Consider the following 21,844-nt stretch of genomic DNA (forward strand, 5'->3'; position numbering starts at 1 on the left):
ACTGTCTAAAATTATGGGCACAATCAGAATGTGGACAGGATCAGGACAAAGGACGCATGTTAGAACCAGGTATAAACTAGGCCAAAGAGTATTGACCCTGACCAACAACAATTAGTTTTTTGTATTTTAGGAACTCAGTCGGTGTCTCAACTTACTGTTTAGAGTAAGAATAGTAGGTGCAATTTATAATTTTGGTTATGTCAGTCATTGACATGCACTCAATTAGCCCATGTCAGCTAACATTTTCTAGATTGGCAAATTAGTCTAACCAGCTATCTAAACTTGTAGTAATTATGGTTGCATTACCGACCGGGTAAGCAAGGGCACGTACCCAGGCGGTCCCCATTGATTTTGTTAGACACTTTAACTCAGATAGCATATTAACATTGCATAAGTCATGGCAAAATGGGTAGAATTGCAGGAAACTATCTTCAAAACTGAAAAACTGTCTCTCCACCCTATGGCAAAATTTGTATAATTTCAGGAAATCAGCTGTAAAACTGCATATTTTTCTCTTCACCCTATGGTAAAATGAGTAAAATTATATAAAATTAGTGATACAATACACAATGTGTAGAATTGCAGCAAACTTGCTTTAAAACGGCCACATTTTCATAACGCCCCATTGCAAAATTGTAGAATTGCAAGAAATTAATTATTAAATGTATTTTTCTTCTCTCCGCCCAAAAAAAATATCGCTTAGGGCCCCAAAAGGCTAGGGCCAGCCCTGATCCTGTCTTGATCATGCCTACATTCTGAATGTGCACACATTTTTAGAAATGCGTCTACACATGGTATACTAATGTGTCTTTTATCCGTCTACTGTGTCCACATTGTGACCAGATTTCTTGCTCTCTCCCTGTACGCAAATTATTTCACGGATATTATTTCAAAATAATATTTATTTGTTTATTTTAAGATGCATATTGATACCATAAGTCAGTAGTGCCACCTGTCAATGGCTTTAGGGGATGGTTTCACTCTCCAAATCTGTCTACACTTGTAAGGTTGCGTTTACACAGGCAGCCAAATTCTGATATTTTTTTATTAATTGGTCTTTTGACCAATCAGATCAGCTCTGAAGAAGATCTGATGTGAAACGATCTGATGTGATTGGACAAAATACCAATTAGTGGAAAAAATATCAGAATTGGGCTGCCTGTGTAAACGCTGCCTAAGATATCCAGACACAATGTGTGCCTGACTACCTCCTGAGGTTGTCAGGAAGCTCTGGTCACAATCAGATCACAATGAGTCTTTAAGGCTGCGTTTACACAGGCAGACCAATTCTGATATTTTTTCCACTAATTGATCTTTTGACCAATCACATCAGATCGTTTCACATCAGATCTTCTTCAGAGCTGATCTGATTGGTCAAAAGACCAATTAATTAAAAAATATCAGAATTTGGATGCCTGTGTAAACACAACCTTACAAGTGTAGACAGATCTGGACAGTGAAACCATTTAAATCATAATTATCCCAATTATTGGCAAAATATCTGATTGGACAAAAGACCAATAATTGGGCAAAATATCAGAATTTGGCTGCCTGTGTAAACACGCACTTCTCGTCTACATGTGTCTAAAAATGTGGGCACAATCAGAACGTGAACAGGATCAGGACAAAGGACTTATGTTAGAACCAGGTATAAACGGTGCTAAAGAGAGGAAACCAATTAGGAGTATTGGGACCTAGCCAATGACTGCTACAGATGCAAACGCTTTGTAAATATTTCTGTCCCCTGTTCAAATTTGCACCAGGTGCAAATCTGGCCCGATCAATATTGTAATTAATCTTTCAGCAATTATTTTTAAGAGTACCTCTAGTAATTGTCCCCAAAATAAATTGCTAACCAAAATAAATCTGAGATCTGATATTTCAACCTTTGCCGATTTGACTGAGGTTATTCAAATCCCCTTAAATCACTGATTGTTATTTATAGACAGTAAGAGTATGGATTCCTGTAAATTTGTGTTTACCCACTTTCTGTATTTGGTAACCAACCAAAGCAAATATCTAATTTGTACCTTTGGACTGAAGTATCTTGGCAGAACAAAACTATTTTGCTTGCAAAATGGGATCAAGTGTAAGCTATAGGACATTATGAATGGGGTGGATAACCCCACAATGACCAATTTTCCCCTTACCTCAAAATTGACAGAGGGTATAGTTGGTCCACGTTCTATTTGACTGTGGATATACAAACCATTGTCCAGACTCTGCACAAAACTTTGTGACTATTGCTGATAAAACGAAATGTAGGATTAGACACATTTTGGAACATTGAGATCCAATTTCCCGGACAGAGATTAAGAATAGCCCTGAACTAGAAAAGCATGTTCAATGGAGATTCTCCATGAAAAGTGCATCTTAGTCCCGGGCTAGGTTTAATCTGTGTCCGGAAAACTGGCCCCTGACACCTGATGGCGTGTTAATAAGCTCTGCTCCCGTTTAAAGCTATAAATAAATAAAATATGCATATTTCAAATTCAAGTACAGTATCAGGCCCAAGGACCTATTCTGGCTAAGCCTTACCAAATATGTTAAAGTCTGTGAAATAACCAGGGTAGCTTTTTTTTCCGCACACCTACAATATCCTATAATTATTCCTCAGTGTTGTACTTGTCTTTCTTGCTCACAAACACTCACACTTGTCTCTTCTTACTAGCACTTGTGCTACTGCTGCTTCATTGAGGAAAGTTCTTACTTGCAATGACTGTAATACATGATTGTTTTATCTACAATGTACCTTAGTTGAATGCACTGACTGTAAGTCGCTTTGGATAAGACCATCTGCTAAATGACCAAAATATAAATGTAATGATTGTCACGAATGTCGTAAGAAGCGGAACAAAGCGCAGTGTGGTTTGAATACATTCTTCCATATTTAATGAAGAACACTTAAACAAACTTACAAAACAAAACGAATAAGACGAACGTGACCGCTATATAAACAATGTGCTAACATGCAACATAACATAGACAATAACCCACAACCCACAATACAAAACAGGCTACCTAAATATGGTTCCCAATCAGAGACAACACAAAACACCTGTCTCTGATTGAGAACCATATCAGGCCAAACACATAGAAATATACAAACCAGACATACAACATAGAATGCCCACACATATCACACCCTGACCAACCAAAACATAAAACATACAAAGCAAACTATGGTCAGGGCGTGACCATGATCTTTACTGAAGTACAGTGCCTTTGAAAACTATTCAGATCCCTTGACTTTTTCCACATTTTGTTCTTATTCTAAAATTGACTAAATTATTTTCCCCCCTCATCAATCTACACACAATACCCCATAATGAAAAAGCAAAAACAGGATTTTATAAATAAAAAACTGAAATATCACATTTAAGTATTCAGACCCTTTACTCAGTACTTTGTTGAAGCACCTTTGGCAACGATTACAGCCTCGAGTCAAATCAAATCAAAGTGTAGACCTTACTGTGAACTGCTTACTTACAGTTGAAGTCTGAAGTTTGCATACACCTTAGCCAAATACATTTCAACTCTGTTCTTCACAATTCCTGACATTTAATCCTAGTAAAATGTCCTTGTCTTAGGTCAGTTAGGATCACCACTTTATTTTAAGAATATGAAATGTCTGAATAATAGTAAAGAGAATGATTTAGTTCAGCTTTTATTTCTTTCATCACATTCCCAGTGGGTCAGAAGTTTACATACACTCAATTAGTATTTGGTAGCATTGCCTTTAAATATTTTTACTTGGGTCAAACGTTTCGGTTAGCCTTCCACAAGCTTCCCACAATACGTTGGGGGAATTTTGGCCCATTCCTCCTGCCAGAGCTGGTTTAACTGAGTCAGGTTTGTAGTCCTCCTTGCTCGCACACGCTTTTTCAGTTTTGCCCACAAATTTTCTATAGGATTGAGGTCATGGCTTTGTGATGGCCACTCCAATACCTTGACTTTGTTGTCCTTAAGCCATTGCCTGCAGCAAAGCACCCCCACAACATGATGATGCCACCCCCATGCTTCACGGTTGGGATGGTGTTTTTCTGCTTGCAAGCCTCCCCCCTTTTCCTCCAAACATAATGATGGTCATTATGGCCAAACAGTTCTATTTTTATTTCATCAGACCAGAGGACATTTCTCCAAAAAGTATGATTTTTGTCCCCATGTGCAATTGCAAACCGTAGTCTGGCTTTTTTATGGCGGTTTTGGAGCAGTGGCTTCTTCTTTGCTGAGCGGCCTTTCAGGTTATGTCGATATAGGACTTGTTTTACTGTGGATATAGATACTTTTGTACCTGTTTCCTCCAGCACCTTCACAAGGTCCTTTGCTGTTGTTCTGGGATTGATTTGCACTTTTCGCACCAAAGTATGTCCATCTCTAGGAGACAGAATGCGTCTCCTTCCTGAGCGGTATGATGGCCGCGTGGTCCCATGGTCTTTATACTTGCGTACTATTGTTTATACCTGCGTACTATTGTTTGTACAGATGAACGTGGTACCTTCAGGTGTTTGGAAATTTCTCCCAAGGATGAACCAGACTTGGTCGATGATCTGTTTGTTAACTTGTCTTTCGAAGACTTTAGAAAGGCAGGGCATGATGGATATAGGTCTGGAACAGTTTGGGTCTAGAGTGTCTCCCCCTTTGAAGAGGTGGATGACAGCTTTCCAATCTTTATGGATCTCAGACGATACGAAAGAGAGGTTGAACAGGCTAGTAATAGGGGTTGCAAGAATTTCGGCAGATTATTTTAGAAAGAGAGAGTCCAGATTATCTAGCCCAGTTGATTTGTAGGGGTCCAGATATTGCAGCTCTTTCAGAACATCAGCAATCTGGATTTGGGTGAAGGAGAAGCGGGCAAGTTGCTGCAGGGGGTGCAGAGCTGTTGACCGGGGTAGGGGTAGCCAGGTGGAAAGCATGGCCAGTGATAGAAAAATGCTTATTGAAATTCTCGATTATCGCAGATTTATCGGTGGTGACAGTGTTTCCTAGCCTCAGTGCAGTTGGGCAGCTGGGAGGAGGTGCTCTTATTCTCCATGGACTTTACAGTGTCCCAAAACTTTTGGTAATTAGTGCTCTTGTTTATTGTATGGTCTTTCCAGGAGACTTGTAATAGAAGCAAATCTTCTGCAAGAAGTCGAAGCAGTGGGTGGTGAAGCAAGTGTACGAGAGGCTTGTCCACCTGGCTTTGGAGTCCAGAAAGGACCAGGTGGTAGGAAGAAATAGTCATCAACACAAAGCCCTCTTGTTGTTAGTAAAATCTAATTAAAATGAAGATGTTGAAATTAATTATGCCTACTCGAATTTGTCTACTTTCAGAACCATGAGCTGTCCATTTCCGATTGTTTGTGGTTCCAGCACCAGTTTGTGGTTCCAGCACCACAATGTAAATTACTAGAATCTGGTTTATTGTGAGGTCAATAATTCGGATAAATAAATCATGGGCATGAAACATCGTTTTTATTCAAATCAATTATAGTAGTAGCAGGCTATCAAAAATGTGAGTTCTCTTTCTCATCTTCGTGCTATCCTCCACAACCTAAACAGAACATAGGCTAGTCTGCCCGCAATGATTTCTAATAATCAAAAATTATTTTCAGAAAAAACGTTTGACTCTCCTGAACTGCCATGGTAGGCCTACGCAGCACATCCATTAGTTAGGCAGCACACAAAAAAAAATTTAATCAGCAAATACAGAGCAGGCCGGGGCTCAAGGTTGGAATATCCATTGCAGTGAGTAGTGCAGCCTAGTTTTATTTACACCATCCCAGCAGCTACCTCAGAAATAGAACTTTGCTCTATGCTTCTCTGAGCATGCATTTCGTAGCCTATAGGCTATGGATCATTTGATTGAGATCACAATAAATAGCCTATAGACACACTCAGGGACGCAACTTTGGTTTTAGAAGTGGGGGGACATAATTATTATTATGTCATTGTTTTATCCAGTCAGATAAACCCTCCAAACAGCCTACCCGACCGCTGGGAGGCGTCCAAATGGTCCTAAAACACACCGTTGCCTCATTCTGTCACCAAAGCCCCATATACTACCCACCACTGCGACCTGTACGCTCTCGTTGGCTGGCCCTCGCTTCACACTCGTCGCCAAACCCACTGGCTCCAGGTCATCTACAAGACCCTGCTAGGTAAAGTCCCCCCTTATCTCAGCTCGCTGGTCACCATAGCAACGCCCACCCGTAGCACGCGCTCCAGCAGTTATATCTCTCTGGTCACCCCCAAAACCAATTCTTCCTTTGGCCGCCTCTCCTTCCAGTTCTCTGCTGCCAATGACTGGAACGAACTACAAAAATCTCTGAAACTGGAAACACTTATCTCCCTCACTAGCTTTAAGCACCAGCTGTCAGAGCAGCTCATAGATTACTGCACCTGTACATAGCCCATCTATAATTTAGCCCAAACAACTACCTCTTTACCTACTGTATTTATTTATTTTGCTCCTTTGCACCCCATTATTTCTCTCTACTTTGCACCTTCTTCCACTGCAAACCAACCATTCCAGTGTTTTTTTTTACTTGCTATATTGTATTTACTTCGCCACCATGGCCTTTTTATATTTTTATTTATTCATATATATATTTTGTTTGCCTTCACCTCCCTTATCTCACCTCACTTGCTCATATTGTATATAGACGTATTATTGACGTATGTTTGTTTTACTCCATGTGTAACTATGTGTTGTTGTATGTGTCGAACTGCTTTGCTTTATCTTGGCCAGGTCGCAATTGTAAATGAGAACGTGTTCTCAATTTGCCTACCTGGTTAAATAAAGGTGAAATAAAAAAAAAATAAAAAAAAATTCTGTATCACATTCCAATAATAAAACTGGGGGGGACAAAATGCAATTTCAGAATGTATTGGGGGGACATGTCCCCATCCACATTCTGAAATTGCATTTTGCCCCCCCCCCACCCAAGTGGGAGGTGCATTTACTTTATGGTCAATATAGCCTAGATCAGTCTTTCTTAAAGTATGGGTCGTGGACCTGTTAATGGTGGGTAGCAACGTGTCAAAGTAAATGTATAATTACTTCATTAATTACTCGAATTGATTTGGCCAAGTGCAACGGCGCTCTCTGTTCAGTGCGTTCTCTGTTTACCAGCGGTGTCTGCTCAGTTTGGCAGCTGCAGGAGTGGGGAGGGAGATGTGCGTGTGCTTCGTGGTTTAGATTACTCGTTCACTCGACCCACACGCTGCAGCGCTGTCGTCCAGCAGCAGATGAAGCGCTCTCAGCCGCTGGCTTCTCATTCCCACTTACCGTCAATCACCGCTGTCATCGAATTGACTCCAACTAGCCACAAATTCTGACTGAGCTCAATCGTCATGAAACGCAAATACAGCGATGAGTTTTCTCTCTCTTGGTTTCATACATTACTTTTAGAAATAACTAGGAGCGCCCACAATGTGTTTGGTGCGGGGAAGTTAACAGTCACAGTTCCAACTTCTACTTTTTCCCAACAATAGTTTTTACAGTAAGATGTACAGTAGGCCTGATCATTTTTCATCTGTACTGTTACTTAGGGTTGCGCTATCAAAAAGCCTGTGTGTGTTCTGTTATTCATCTGTGTGATGTGATCAATCCGTTTATTCCAGTTCAGAATAAAAATGATTTATTTGTATTTTAACAGCAACAATTCCAACATAGACTGATATGTAAGAGTGTTTTTAATGGGGGAAAATAAACATTAATAGATATGTATATGGATATTTAATTTCATTGTTATTTGTTTTTTTCTATATTGCATTTTGTTTTAGGCATAAGGGCAATGTAATGTACCCATATTTACGTATAGTTGCATGTTTTCATAAACTTGGGTCCCAGGAAAACACAGAATTTCTAATTTGGGTCCCAGGCTGAAAAAGTTTAAGAACCCCTGGCCTAGATAGCTGATAGAAGCAACTAAACAAAAATACTGGCCAATAACTAGAAAAGTAGAACAAAACGAAAAAAAGAGCAACTGGCAAAAAAAGAGACCATCACTAACAATTCAAAACACAGAAACCAACCAAGGATGTCAATATCGGAAAAACATTAACTGACAGTAATACCAACAATCGAGAACAACAACGAAAAGGATAGTAGACGTATACAGTATCCCCTCCAAATTAAACTATTCCCTTCAGATTACATAATCCATTAAATCAATTTCATCAGAATATCCCCAGATATCCCCATAACCTGCCTATATTAGGGAGATAAAATATAAAAAAACAGAAATCCATTCAAAACGTGGTCGTATAGGCCTAGACCAGATGTTAACTAATAACCACCATAACGATAATGGGGCTGCTACATACAGATCAATTTTCCTAATTCGCCCCCGTTTCTCACAGCGGGAAAATAATCCTGCTGCAATAGGACAAGTGAAACATTATGTGTATAATAATTAATGGAAATCTCCGTAGGAGTTGACACATTATTCGTTAGGGAAAATCAAGTCTGACATTTTAAAGTCAAATCACAAATCCTAGAAGCATCTTTAAACCTCAAATACACTAGCCTACAATTTGCGAAAATTATTCCTTACAACACAATGATCAAGTGAAGACAACACACCCACAGGCTAGCTATTTAAAATGAAAGTAGAAAACGACATGTCATCAGTTTGATTAGTCCAGAAGATGCAGAACAGAATAAGCAATTTGTTCAGCAAAAAGAAAGTGGAGGAAAAATTGTCCGATCCATAGTCCAGATATCGCGCAAGATCCATTTGGAAATGTGTATGATATGATATACACGGACAGGAAAGGTCATTATTTTTGTTTGTGTACTGCAGAGTAATAATATCGGAGTTATAATTTTGGATTATAACAGTGGAAAATAGTTGTGCTTAGCTCACAATTAAATCATAAATTGGGTCGTTCATAAGTTGCAGTGGCATTTGAGTCCTTCACCTTTGCAACCATAAAAAAAATATTTAAAAATGACAAATAGTCATACAGTTGAAATGTCATACAGTTGAAGTCGGAAATTTACATACACCTTAGCCAAATACGTTAAAACTCAGTTTTTCACAATTCCTGACATTTAATCCTAGTAAAAATGCCCTGTTTTAGGTCAGTTAGGATCACCACTTTATTTTAAGAATGTGAAATGTCAGAATAATTGTAGAGAGTGATTTATTTCAGCTTTTATTTCTTTCATCACATTCCCAGTGGGTCAGAAGTGTACATACACTCAATTAGTATTTGGTAGCATTGCCTTTAAATTGTTTAATTTGGGTCAAACGTTTTGGGTAGCCTTCCACAAGCTTCCCACAATAAGTTGGGTGAATTTTGGCCCATTCCTCCTGACAGAGTTGGTTTAACTGAGTCAGGTTTGTAGGCCTCCTTGCTCGCACACGCTTTTTCAGTTCTGCCCACACATTTTCTATAGGATTGAGGTCAGGGCTTTGTGATGGCCACTCCAATACCTTGACTTTGTTGTCCTTAAGCCATTTTGCCACAACTTTGGAAGTATGCTAAGGGTCACTGTCCATTTGGAAGACCCATTTGCGACCAAGCTTTAACTTCCTGACTGATGTCTTGAGATGTTGCTTCAATTTATCCACATAATTTTCCATCCTCATGATGCCATCTATTTTGTGAAGTGCCCCAGTCCCTCCTGCAGCAAATCACCCCCACAACATGATGCTGCCACCCCCGTGCTTCACGGTTGGGATGGTGTTCTTCCGCCTTTTTCCTCCAAACATAATGATGGTCATTATGGCCAAACAGTTCTATTTCTGTTTCATCAGACCAGAGGACATTTCTCCAAAAAGTACGATCTTTGCCCTATGTGCAGTTGCAAATCGTAGTCTGGCTTTTTTATGGGGGTTTTGGAGCAGTGGCTTCTTCCTTGCTTAGCGACCTTTCAGGTTATGTTGATATAGGACTCGTTTTACTGTGGATATAGATACTTTTGTACCCGTTTCCTCCAACATCTTCACAAGGTCCTTTGCTGTTGTTCTGTTGCACTTTTCGCACCAAAGTACGTTCATCTCTAGGAGACAGAACGCGTCTCCTTCCTGAGCAGTATGACGGCTGCGTGGTCCCATGGTGTTTATACTTTTGTACTATTGTTTGTACAGATTAACGTGGTACCTTCAGTCGTTTGGAAATTGCTCCCAAGGATGAACCAGACTTGTGGAGGTCTACAATTCTTTTTCTGAGGTCTTGGCTGATTTCTTTTGATTTTTCCATGTCAAGAAAAGAGGCACTGAGTTTAAAGGTAGGCCTTGAAATACATCAACAGGTACACCTCCAATGGACTCAAATTATGTCAATTAGCCTATCAGAAGCTTCTAAAGCCATGACATCATTTTCTGGAATTTTCCAAGCTGTTCAAAGGCACAGTCAACTTAGTGTATGTAAACGTCTGACCCACTGGAATTGTGATACAGTGAATTAAGTGAAATAATCTGTCTGTATACAATTGTTGGAAAAATGACTTGTGTCATGCATAAAGTAGATGTCCTAACCGACTTGGCAAAACTATAGTTTATTAACAAGAAATTTGTGAAGTGGTTGAAAAACGAGTTTTAATGACTCCAACCTAAGTGTATGTAAACCTCCGACTTCAACTGTACATGTTTTTGCTTATATTTAAATGTTTATCAATGATAGTGATTTATACTGCAAAACTTTAGGTTTATGCATTGTTTAAAGTACTTAGAGTAAGCAAATTGGCTTGTCCCAGAAGTGACCCGGTAAAGTTATAGTGACATCCTATTGGACAAAAACTGGTGGAATCAACTTTGTTCAAACATAATTTCAACAGCAACAAATCAATGTGATGACATTGAATCAATGTGGAAAACTGATTGGATTTGCCAAAAGTCATCAATGTAAGGTAATTGTATTTTTTTCACCCAGCTATTAACCTAAATGCATTCCTATGCTTCCTGGCTGATGTTTTGGTCACTTTTGAATGCACAAAAGTGACCAAAATGCACATTTGTGGCCTGCTGGAGGTCATTTTGCAGGGCTCTGGCAGTGCCCCTCCTTGCACAAAGGCGGAGGTAGCGGTCCTGCTGCTGGGTTGTTGCCCTCTTACGGCCTCCTCCACGTCTCCTGATGTACTGGCCTGTCTCCTGGTAGCGCCTCCATGCTCTGGACACTACGCTGACAGACACAGCAAACCTTTTTGCCACAGCTCGCATTGATGTGCCATCCTGGATGAACTGCACTACCTGAGCCACTTGCGTGGGTTGTAGACTCCGTCTCATGCTACCACTAGAGTGAAAGCACCGCCAGCATTCAAAAGTGACTAAAACATCAGCCAGGAAGCATAGGAACTGAGAAGTGGTCTGTGGTCACCACCTGCAGAACCATTCCTTTATTGGGGGTGTCTTGCTAATTGCCTATAATTTCCACCTTTTGTCTATTCCATTTGCACAACAGCATGTGAAATTTATTGTCAATCAGTGTTGCTTCCTAAGTAGACAGTTTGATTTCACAGAAGTGTGATTGACTTGGAGTTACATTGTGTTGTTTAAGTGTTCCCTTTATTTTTTTTGAGCAGTGTAGTCTCTTCCATGCAACACATTTTACACAAAGGGCATTGTTATGTGTTCTTAGTCATTGTGAATTTATTTTGTGAGTCCGCAGATGTCTCTTCAGACTTGATGCTAACTTCAAGTGAGTTCCACACAAATGACATTGAACGCCCTCCCCTGTATGAACCTTCATATGCACTGTCAGGTTTCCCTTTAGACTGAAGCATTTGCCACATTTGTTGCAGCTATGTGGTTTCTCCTCTGTGTGAGTCATCATATGCTTTGTAAGGGTTCCCTTGTCGCTGAAGCACTTCCCACATTCTTTGCATCGAAATGGTTTCTCCCCTGTATGAGTCCTCATATGCAATATCAGGCTTCCCTTAATGCTGAAGGATTTGTCACATTCTTTACACGGATACAATTTCTCCCCAGTGTGATTTTGCTGATGCTGTTTCAGACTTCCTTTAGTTGTCAAGCATTTTCCACACAAATCACATTTAAAAGCCGTCCCTGTATGAGTACCCATATGATTTTTCAAGTTATTCTTGTGATTGAAACATTTACCACATACGGTGCAGCAATGTTGTCCCTCCTCAGTGTGAGTCTTCATGTGTCGGATCAGGTAGCAGTTCAGGACAAAACCTTGGCCACATATGTCGCACATGTATGGTCGCTCTTCACTGTGCCTATTTTTCTCATGCATTCGTAGACCACCTCTTGTCACAAAGCATTTCCCGCAAACGTCACATTTCAGATCAGGAAACTCACTGGTTTCTTTCCTTGGCCTTCCTCTTGGTCTCTCCTCAAGATGCCGATTTTGGTGATGCCTTTTCAGACTACGTGCTGTCGCCAAGCATTTTCCGCACACATCACATTTCAGATCAGGCAATGCCCTGGTTTCTTTCCTTGGCTGTCCTCTTCCTCTCTTTGATTTAAGAGGCTGTAACCCTGACAATCGTAATCTATTCTCCACATTTACATGATCACTTTCACTGTTGTCACTGTCAGAGGGGGGCTCATAGTCACTGGTTGATTCGGACTCGCCATAGCTCTCGCCATCAGATTCTGTCCGGTTCTCTACGGTTATAATGTTGATAGAGTTCCATATAGACTCTTCAACATCAGACTCCTGCGGCCTCAGGCTGGCGCTCCATTCCTGCTCACAGTGCTGCTGCTCAGGGTTAACCTCCTCTTCAGTGAGCGTGAGCTTCTGGTGGTCTGGGGGTAAGGAGAAAGGAAGAAATTTGATGAAAACTTAAAGCGCTGAAAAGAGACAAATAGGGCTAGTACCTAAAACGGTGGGACAATGACGGTCTTTTCCCCTTTCATTGAGGGTATCTAGTCCCGTATTGTTTTCAATGGGATTCAAAATTGTATAATCAATTTCATGAAAAACGGGGTCATTTTAGATAGGCCTATATCTAAAATAAAATGTGGATTAATTTATAGTCGATGCCTGTTATAAAAATATGTGATGCTCAAGCAGTAAGACATCTCAAAGTAAAAAAAAAAGTATCATGTGAACTACAACTCCCACAAGTTTTGTTTGCATGATGGATTACATGTCACCCTCGAGTTGTTCGAGCAGAACACTCACAGGTAAGGACCGTCGCCGGTAAGAACATATGATATTGATATTTTACTGAACATCGCCTGCATTGCGGGATGCACTATTTGTCAATATTTCGTTTTTATTTTATTTTACCCACACTAACGTGACCAAAGAGGTGACTGAAACGGGAAGCAACTCTGCAGTGATTCAAAAACTACAGTGGATACAAATGAATGTTATTCCAATAAAGTAACCATGTAAGACTAAGGAAAACATGTTTTCAACCTGATAATCCTTAAATAGCAACATTGTTACCACATTACACACCATTAGAGCTTTGTGTACAGACTTATGCCAGTAGCCTATCTGTCCTGAGTCACTCAATCATAACACATTCTATTTATTAGAAATTAGTGACATTTCACTGAACTGAAAAGTTGACTAATGTTGAGATATGTCAACATGATATTCTGAACAATAAATTATTAACATTTGATCAAATCTGGCAGCCTTTCCTCTCTTACTTGGACCATTCGGCGCTGTGAATTTGTACTTTTTAACGCACTCTCCATTGTAATATTTTAATCCACCTCTGGGCAGCACGTGCTGGCACCGCCACCCGAGCAGCGGGGAGGGGTATAAGGGGAAGGGATAAGGGGGGGGAATAAGGGGGGGTGACACCCACCCTCTTTCTTTCTACCTGTCCTTGTTTTGTATGTCTTGTTTTGTAATAATTGTTTTGTACCCAGAACTCTGGATCTTTTTATTTCTGTCTGCTCTTTTATGTTTAGTTAAAAATTGTATACCTGCCTTTCATACCTATACACCATTCCTGTGTGTGTTCAATAAAAATATTTGAATGAGATATGTCAACATCTCAGGCAATCTGCTGTGTTAGACCCAACTATATACCTCAATCCCAAATTAATGGAAAATATCAGCACCATAATTTCCTGGTTTCCCTGGGTTGATTTGATTGTTATATTTTCCATTAATTTGGAGTGAAGGCATATAGCTAGATCCACAAAAACGTGGTTTATCCGGTTAGAGTTCTGATAATGACTGATGTAACGGAGGCTCCCCTATAGGTGGAGGTTTCAGGGAGAAAGCAGACAAGAAGTAGCGGTGCAATGTCCAGGGGCGGATGTTTATTTACAGTGACGTAGAGTAGTTGGCAAACTGTACACTCTTTACATATGTACAACGGAAAATAACAAGACGAGGAAACAAACTGGGGGCAAATCAAATAAGTGGAGAGCTCAAAATAAACCAGGCCTCTATCATGCCTGGTTTATGCAAGCGGGAAACACTTTTTACGACACCGACATGACTTTTTCGCAGCAGGTTAGGAGATTGAGGTTAAGGTGAGGGAAAGAGTTAGGGTTAGAGAAAATGCTCTCCTAACCTGCAACAAAAATCACTTCGTATCAATGTGCCGTGAAAAGTGCGTCCCCTACGGCCAGCATGGAACCGTAGCCCTGTCTCTGTCTGGCCAACAATGAAATGGCAAGGTTTAAGTACAAGTCCCTCAAGCCTCACCTTGGAATGTACCACTTTTGATCGATCACAACTAAATGGTCAAAATACATTAATGAAATTATCAATAACCATAATCACATTGACAATTCATAAATAGACACACTTCAATAACCGTGTTTGCATAAAGCATATAATAGATTTGTGTAACATTTAGACCCCCCTGGGATTCAACCACATTACAGAACCCAGTAACACAGGCTAAGTAGCGCTGCTCTGTTGGACACACCACCTCCAGATGCAGCGGATCATCAGCCTGTCCTCTGAGCATTTTGTAATATTCTGTACGTAAATCCACAACAATCCATTTAGTATGTTACGTTTCGCATGGTATGTATTAATTTGCGGATATCCATCATACATTTTGTGTAATATGTGAATTTTCAAAATGTACAATATGTTACGAATTTGCAAAATGTATGTGTTACAAATTCCAATTTTGTGTGGCTAACTTTAGCTAGGCAGCTAATGTTAGCTAGCTGGCTTGCTGGGTTAGGAGTTACGTTTACTATGCTACGTCTAGTCTATGAGACCAGGCTGGGGAGCATGACAGAGCAGAACAAACGATTCTCCTTTCAAATGACCCTTACCAGGTAAGTTTGCAATCAATTTCTACCTTTAACATAACCGAAACATCTGCATTTGAATGGTAAAATTAATAAGCAAAAGCATGATTAGACAAAGTAAATTAGCAGAGCTTCAAGCAAATTATTTGGCGTGCCCAAAACCAATTGAATGTCGGCGTCTGACAACAAACTAACATGCGTTTCTCCTCACAACACACATAACATTTAATAAATTCATTTCATAAGCCAATAGGCCTAAACCGTTTCAATGTTTTAATATGACAAGTCAGAACGCAGGCACGGACTGACCTAACTCCGTGCCACCTGACAAACTTGAACTTGAAAGTGTAACGTCTCTTAAAATGACCATTGAACAGATTTCCAAATGGCAGACTGTGCCCTTAACCAAGAGCAGTGATCAGAGAGCTGTCCTCTTGATACATCCTCTACCTTCCATTTAACACAAAGTGCATTGTTACGTGTTCTTAGTCTTTGTGAATATTTCTTCTGTGAGTCCGCAGATGTCTCTTCAGACTTGATGCTAACTTCAAGTAAGTTCCACACAAATGGCATTGAACTCCCTCCCCCGTATGAGTCCTCATATGCACGGTCAGGTTTCCCTTTAGATTGAAGCATCTGCCACATTCGTTGCAGCGATGTGGTTTCTCCTGTGTGTGAGTCATCATATGCTTTGTCAGGCTTCCCTTCTCGCCGAAGCATTTGCCACATTCTTTACACTGAAATGGTTTCTCCCCAGTGTGAGTCCTCATATGCTTTATCAAGCCAGACTCGCAGTCGAAGGCTTTGTCACATTCTTTGCAAGGATGGGATTTCTCCCCAGTGTGATTTTGCCGATGCAGTTTCAGACGACCTTTTGTTGACAAGCATTTTCCACACAAATCACATTTAAAAACCAGCCCTGTGTGAATATTAACCATATGATTTTTCAGACTTTCCTTGTGAAAGAAACGTTTGCCACATTTGGTGCAGCAATGTTGTCTCTCATCGGCGTGAATCTTCATGTGCCGGATCAGGTAGCGGTTCAAGGCGAAACATTGTCCACATGTGTCGCACATGTATGGTCTCTCTTCGCTGTGCCTGAGTTGCAGATGCCTTTTCAGACTACGTGCCGTCGCCAAGCATTTTCCGCAAACGTTACATTTCAGATCTGACAACTCACTGGTTTCTTTCCTTGGCAGTCCTATTGGTCTCTCTTCACTGTGCCAATTTTGCAGATGCCTTCTCAGACCACTTGCTGTCGCAAAACATTTTATGCACACATCACATTTTAAATCAGGCAACGCCCCAGTTTCTTTCCTTGGCCGTCCTCTTCCTCGCTTTGATTTAAGAGGCTTTAACCCTGGCAATCGTATTCTATTGTCCATATGTACATGATCACTTTCACTGTTGTCACTGTCAGAGGGGGGCTCATAGTCACTGGTTGATTCGGACTCGTTGTAGCTCTCGCCATCAGATTCTGTGCGGTTCTCTACAGTTATGTTGATAGAGTTCCATATAGACTCTTCAGCATCAGACTCCTGCAGCCCCAGATTGGCGCTCCATTCCTGCTCACGGTGCTGCTGCTCAGGGTTAACCTCCTCTTCAGTGAGAGTGAGCAGCTGGAGGTCTGGGGGTAAGGAGAAAGGATGACATTTGATGAAAAGACGTAACAAAGTAAACCTAAATCCGGGAGGTTTGGTATGGTTACTTAATTAAGGAAAAAAAATAACGTAATCGTCTAGCAACACAAAGTTTCGAATCTCATCACAGACAACTTTAGCATTTTAGCTAATTAGCAACTTTTCAACTAATTACTACTTTTTTAGCTGCTTAGCATGTTAGCTAAGCCTAACAGTTTAACCTAACTCCAACCCTTAACACATAGCCTAGTTAACATTAGCGTTAGTCACATAGCTAATATTAGCCACAACAAAACATTGGAATTCGTAACATGTCATACGTTTTGCAAATTTGTAACATATCATATGTTAAAACATACCTTATAAAACGTAAGATATCATACTAATTGATGTGTCTCTGATTAACGTATGGAATAATATGAAATGCTCTGAGACCAGGCTGGTTAAACATGCATGATAGTCATTTCAGCGTGAATTAACTTGAATGCATGTACAATGGTATATCCTGAAACTGTCACTCTGCACACAGTATGCAATCAAAATGTGTGCTGCAACAGTAAAATACTCATTCAAATTTAACACAAAATGGCCTAAAACATAGAAAACGGTTGACTATCACTTTGATTTTAGTCACATTTTGACCAGGTCAACGATTTTAGTCACATTTTGACCAGGTCAACGTAGAGCACCTCTTATCTCCTAAATGTTTTGTCATTGATAAAAGATACCATGGGCAAATATATATGGAAAGTTTTGTTCAAATCAAAAGGTGTGTGGTCAAAAAGTGATGGAAATAAAATGGAACGACCCTAAAACCACATTTCCTGACAATATTTCTGCCAAACTGATATATTGTAATTGCAGTATTATTAAGCAGATAATTGGCTAGCTAGCAGAGCTAACATCTGACATGTTATTTTAGTCAGTAGCTACAGTTGCAGCCAAATATACAAAACATTAGGAACACCTTCCTAATATTGAGATTGCACCCCCTGCCCTCAAGACAGCCTCAATTCATCGGGGCATGGACAGGGATGCTGGCCGATGTTGACTCCAATGCTTCCCACAGTTGTCAAGTTGGCTTTGGGTGGTGGACCATTCTTGATATACACGGGAAACTGTTGAGCGCAAAAACCCCAGCATCGTTGCAGTTATTGATACACTCAAACCAGTGCACCTGGCACCTACTACCATACCCGTTCAAAGGCACTTCAATCTTTTGTCTTGCCCATTCACCCTCTAAATGGCACAATCCATGTCTCAATTGTCAAGGCCTAAAAATGTTTTTTTTTTTTTGCGTGTCTACTCCCCTTCATCTACATTGATTGAAGTGGATTTAAGTGACATCAATAAGGGATCGTAGCTTTCACCTGGATTCACCTGGTCAGTCTGTCATGGAAAGAGCAGGTGTTCCTAATGTTTCGTACACTCAGTATATATTGGCACCGTTGCACTTTTTCTTAAGATAATTCCCCTAATTTCCACAAAAGCAGTTGGTGGAGGGCACCCCTCAAACATGAAAGAATTAGAGCAGTTTGCTTTTGAACAGATTGCTATTAGAAAGGTGCAGCAAGCTCATTGATGGTTTTGAGAAGCATTTGTCTGCAAGTTGTCTTCAATAGGGTCTGGCTACAGCAGATAGCTTCTCAGGACACAGACGCTCTGAGTCATACGAGCTCAGACAGGTCGATTGGTGCCAGAGAGGATGGTGAGTTACCGCCAAAGACAGTACAGTATGAACATAGGCAGAAACTGCTTCTACAATAGAAGTCCCCGATCACGCTTGTAGGCAATGTCATGGCGATGTTGGCTAGCTAAGCTCATGCACAGAAACACGTAATCGAGTCTAACGATCGTCTCGCATGTGCAGGCCATCAAATCAAAGGCACTCCTTAGATATAAAGTTGTCAGTTTGACACTTTCACAAGGTTGTTATAATAATGTTCAACTACTTATGACATTGGCGCAAATTAATGTTGTGCATTTAGATTGAGAGAACCAACTAAACAAGTATTTTTTTACTTCACTCATTGACTTCTCCAAACCTAAACCCCAGCCTAGTCTGCTTCGCAAATGTTCCCAGAAGTCTCGTGATGTTGCACCTCTGGGATTAGAAACTCTGTGTTAACGCCACCAACAGCAAGGGTGTGTACTACAGCTGGTGTGCACTAGCTAACTAGTGTGTACTACAGCTAGTGTGTACCAGCTAGCTAGCGTGTACCAGCTAGCTACCTAGCTAGCTGTATATACTAGCCATAGAGACAGAGAACTCATCTTCATATACCGTCAAATGTAAATTAATAGCCCTTTATTTGCTTAAATCACTGAACAACAGGTGCTTATTAGAGACAGGCTTCTATTTGAGCCAGGTGTCTATTTCCTTAATACACACAGCGTTTGCTCATTTGCATAGTGACTTTTTTAAATTCCAGCATTCACTTTTTTTTGTACATTTACCTCTTTTTCTCTCCAATTTCATTGAATCCAATTGGTAGTTAGTCTTGTCCCCTCACTGCAACTCTCCTATGGACTCAGGAGAGGTGAAGGTCACTTCGAGCATTTTAATCAATTTCTTAATTTGCTGCACTGATGTGTTTATCCTTTACACATTGTCACGTTTGTTTTGTCTTAGTGTGCCTCTATTTCAAAACAAACAAATTCCTTGACAGAATAATTATTCTCCTTTGACTGTGAATTTTTGGCAGTTTTTAGTTTCGCCACCAGAAGGTGATCAGAAGTTAATGACTGTTTTTGTGCTTGCCAGTTGTCTAGCAGTTTTCAGCTGTTAGCAGCCAAGGGCTAGCAGTTTCGTATTGGTAATAAAAACGGAACGATAGCCATCATTTCCCCAGTCATTTCTGAATTACTCAATGTAACAAATCAAACATTTAAACCTCAAAACAATTCATGGTAACATCGTAAACAATTCATTTAGACTAGGTGTTTATTTGTTGAAATGTGTGCCATTGCCCGGCTATTAAAAGGGACAGGCGGCTATATGAGACAGCGTTTAATATAAGTTTTACAGTATGTACCATTATAGTGTCTGACAGCATGGGCAGCGCTATTGAAATAGTGCATTTTCTTCATGATTGGCTGATCTGTCCTGATGACCTGGTTTGACATGACTCCAACAGGGTCACCAGGAGGGATCAGCCAATGAAGTTGAAAGTCCCACCCAGTTGACTACATTAAAATGGTGGAAGCCCTCAATGGCGCTGCCCATGCTAATATGGCCTTTTGGCCTCTATTATTCTCTGTGTGTACTCTAGCCACAGATATAACAATGAGACACATATTTCACCTAATGTATAAATGTGAAGCATATGCTTGGCAGTTCCACTCACCACCAAATATGGTGAGAGGAAGCCCACTTGCGGGCAGTGGGAGAAGATGGAACGAAATGGATTTTGGCCTACATTTAGCAAATTTTCTCATCGATGAAACATAGTTAGTTTTCTGTTTCCAAAACTAAAATCTGAAAAGAGTGGACTAAAGTTTGTAGACTTTATCCTTTGCCAAAGTCTTTAGAAATATTTTGTTTAGAAGAAGAGCAAAGGCGAATTGAGTTATTTGACAGGCGCACTTCAGAGTCGGCGTTCCCTAACGGAAATATGCAGATGCTAGAACGCGCCAATAGGATCCTGCTAGTTTGTGCTTAGCTCTGCACCCTCCTTGCTTGTTCTGCCCACTATGGCTCATTTGTTCCCATTGGAAACGACAGGCTGTGGTCTCTTGGTTTAGTTATAAAAAATATTTGCTCGAGCTAGCTAACTGTGGTTAACGTAACGCCCTGGACCAGAGATGAAGCGAGAGGCCCAACTCTGTGGAAAATCTCTTTCCATCCAGCAGATGGTTATGCATATTGATGGCATGAGCCTAGTAACATAGCGTCTCTCTAGATTGAATATAGGCGGTTGACGTTAACAACCCTCCTCGAATATTCAAAAAAGGAATACATTAATGAGAGAGCCCGCTGTGCCGCTTTGTGGACAACGACTTCCCTTGTTTGGGCAGAGAGATATCTTGCCAGTATATCCAATCTTTGGCATAGCACACTTGACACCCTTGAAAGGAGCTACGGACTCACGCGACCAACAAACATCTGCAGGTGGCGCTAACACGTTCCATCTGAGACCCATGCGTTTTGATGTTCGCAGACCAGACGGCTTTAACGTGCATAATCTAAAAACTGAATGCTTCTCGTTATCTTGGCCAAAAGCTGTGCAACCAAGTACTAGCTCCTGGGTTCCAATAATTTGCTATTTAAGCAGGAAATCGACGCCTTGCAGCCTAAATGGGGGATGTTTTTACGTACGAGCCGGCGCCGAGGGACACGAGTCTGTCATCTGCATCCAACTGGAATGTATGTCAGCAGTCTAATCTACGTAATAGGAATAATAGCGCCATCTGTCGGACGGAATTGTAATTTGGCCGCAACTGTGTATGACTAGGCGAAATTGTGTACTACTCAAAGCCCCTCAAATTTAAATGACTATAATTAGGCTACAATGTAAAATGAAAGTCAAATAGAGAGACGTAGTCACAAACCTGCTAATCTATGCAACTTTATCTCTGGTTTGAAAACCAAATCCAGCAGTCTTCGTAGACGTGCATTCACCCGTTTCAAACGGGAGATTTCTTCCTGGTGCTCTGCGATCGTTTTTTTTACTAACACGGATATCTCCAAAGGAACTGCTGTTAATTTTTCGTTGAGAAATACATTGATCTGCTGTAGTTTAGACATTTTGGGGAGGAAAGGGATAGTTGAGAGAATGTATTGTTATTTTGCTGTCACTACGGATCCGTGTTTAAGGAACAGGAAATGAGGTGCTACTTCTTCTTTAAATTTGTTTTGCGGATCGCAAGCAACTGGAAGGTGCATACACTGCCACCTACTGTGCTGGAGTGTGAGGCCGGTCCCAGCCTACCTACCTCCCCTTGCTGTATGCTACCCATTAACTCCTGTATTTCTAATAAAATAAAGCCCCGATCTAAATCATAGAGTAAACAATTCAACATGCTCAACAGTTTCCTCTACCATACACATTCCAGTAT

The 21,844-nt window shown here is 40.6% G+C and overlaps 1 protein-coding gene across 1 annotated transcript; it reads right to left on the minus strand.

Annotated features, from left to right (window-relative positions):
- Positions 1 to 7,608: 7,608 nt before the first annotated feature.
- LOC129859351 (oocyte zinc finger protein XlCOF22-like) lies at positions 7,609 to 21,615 on the minus strand. Its single transcript, XM_055929008.1, has 3 exons — positions 21,338 to 21,615; positions 16,327 to 16,773; positions 7,609 to 12,710 (listed from the first exon to the last, which is right to left on the minus strand). The coding sequence occupies exons 1-3, from the start codon at positions 21,531 to 21,533 to the stop codon at positions 11,575 to 11,577; spliced, it is 1,779 nt and encodes a 592-aa protein (XP_055784983.1). The 5' UTR covers positions 21,534 to 21,615; the 3' UTR covers positions 7,609 to 11,574.
- Positions 21,616 to 21,844: the final 229 nt, after the last annotated feature.

Source organism: Salvelinus fontinalis, chromosome 7 (assembly GCF_029448725.1).
Source record: "Salvelinus fontinalis isolate EN_2023a chromosome 7, ASM2944872v1, whole genome shotgun sequence".
Taxonomy (NCBI): Eukaryota; Metazoa; Chordata; class Actinopteri; order Salmoniformes; family Salmonidae; genus Salvelinus; species Salvelinus fontinalis.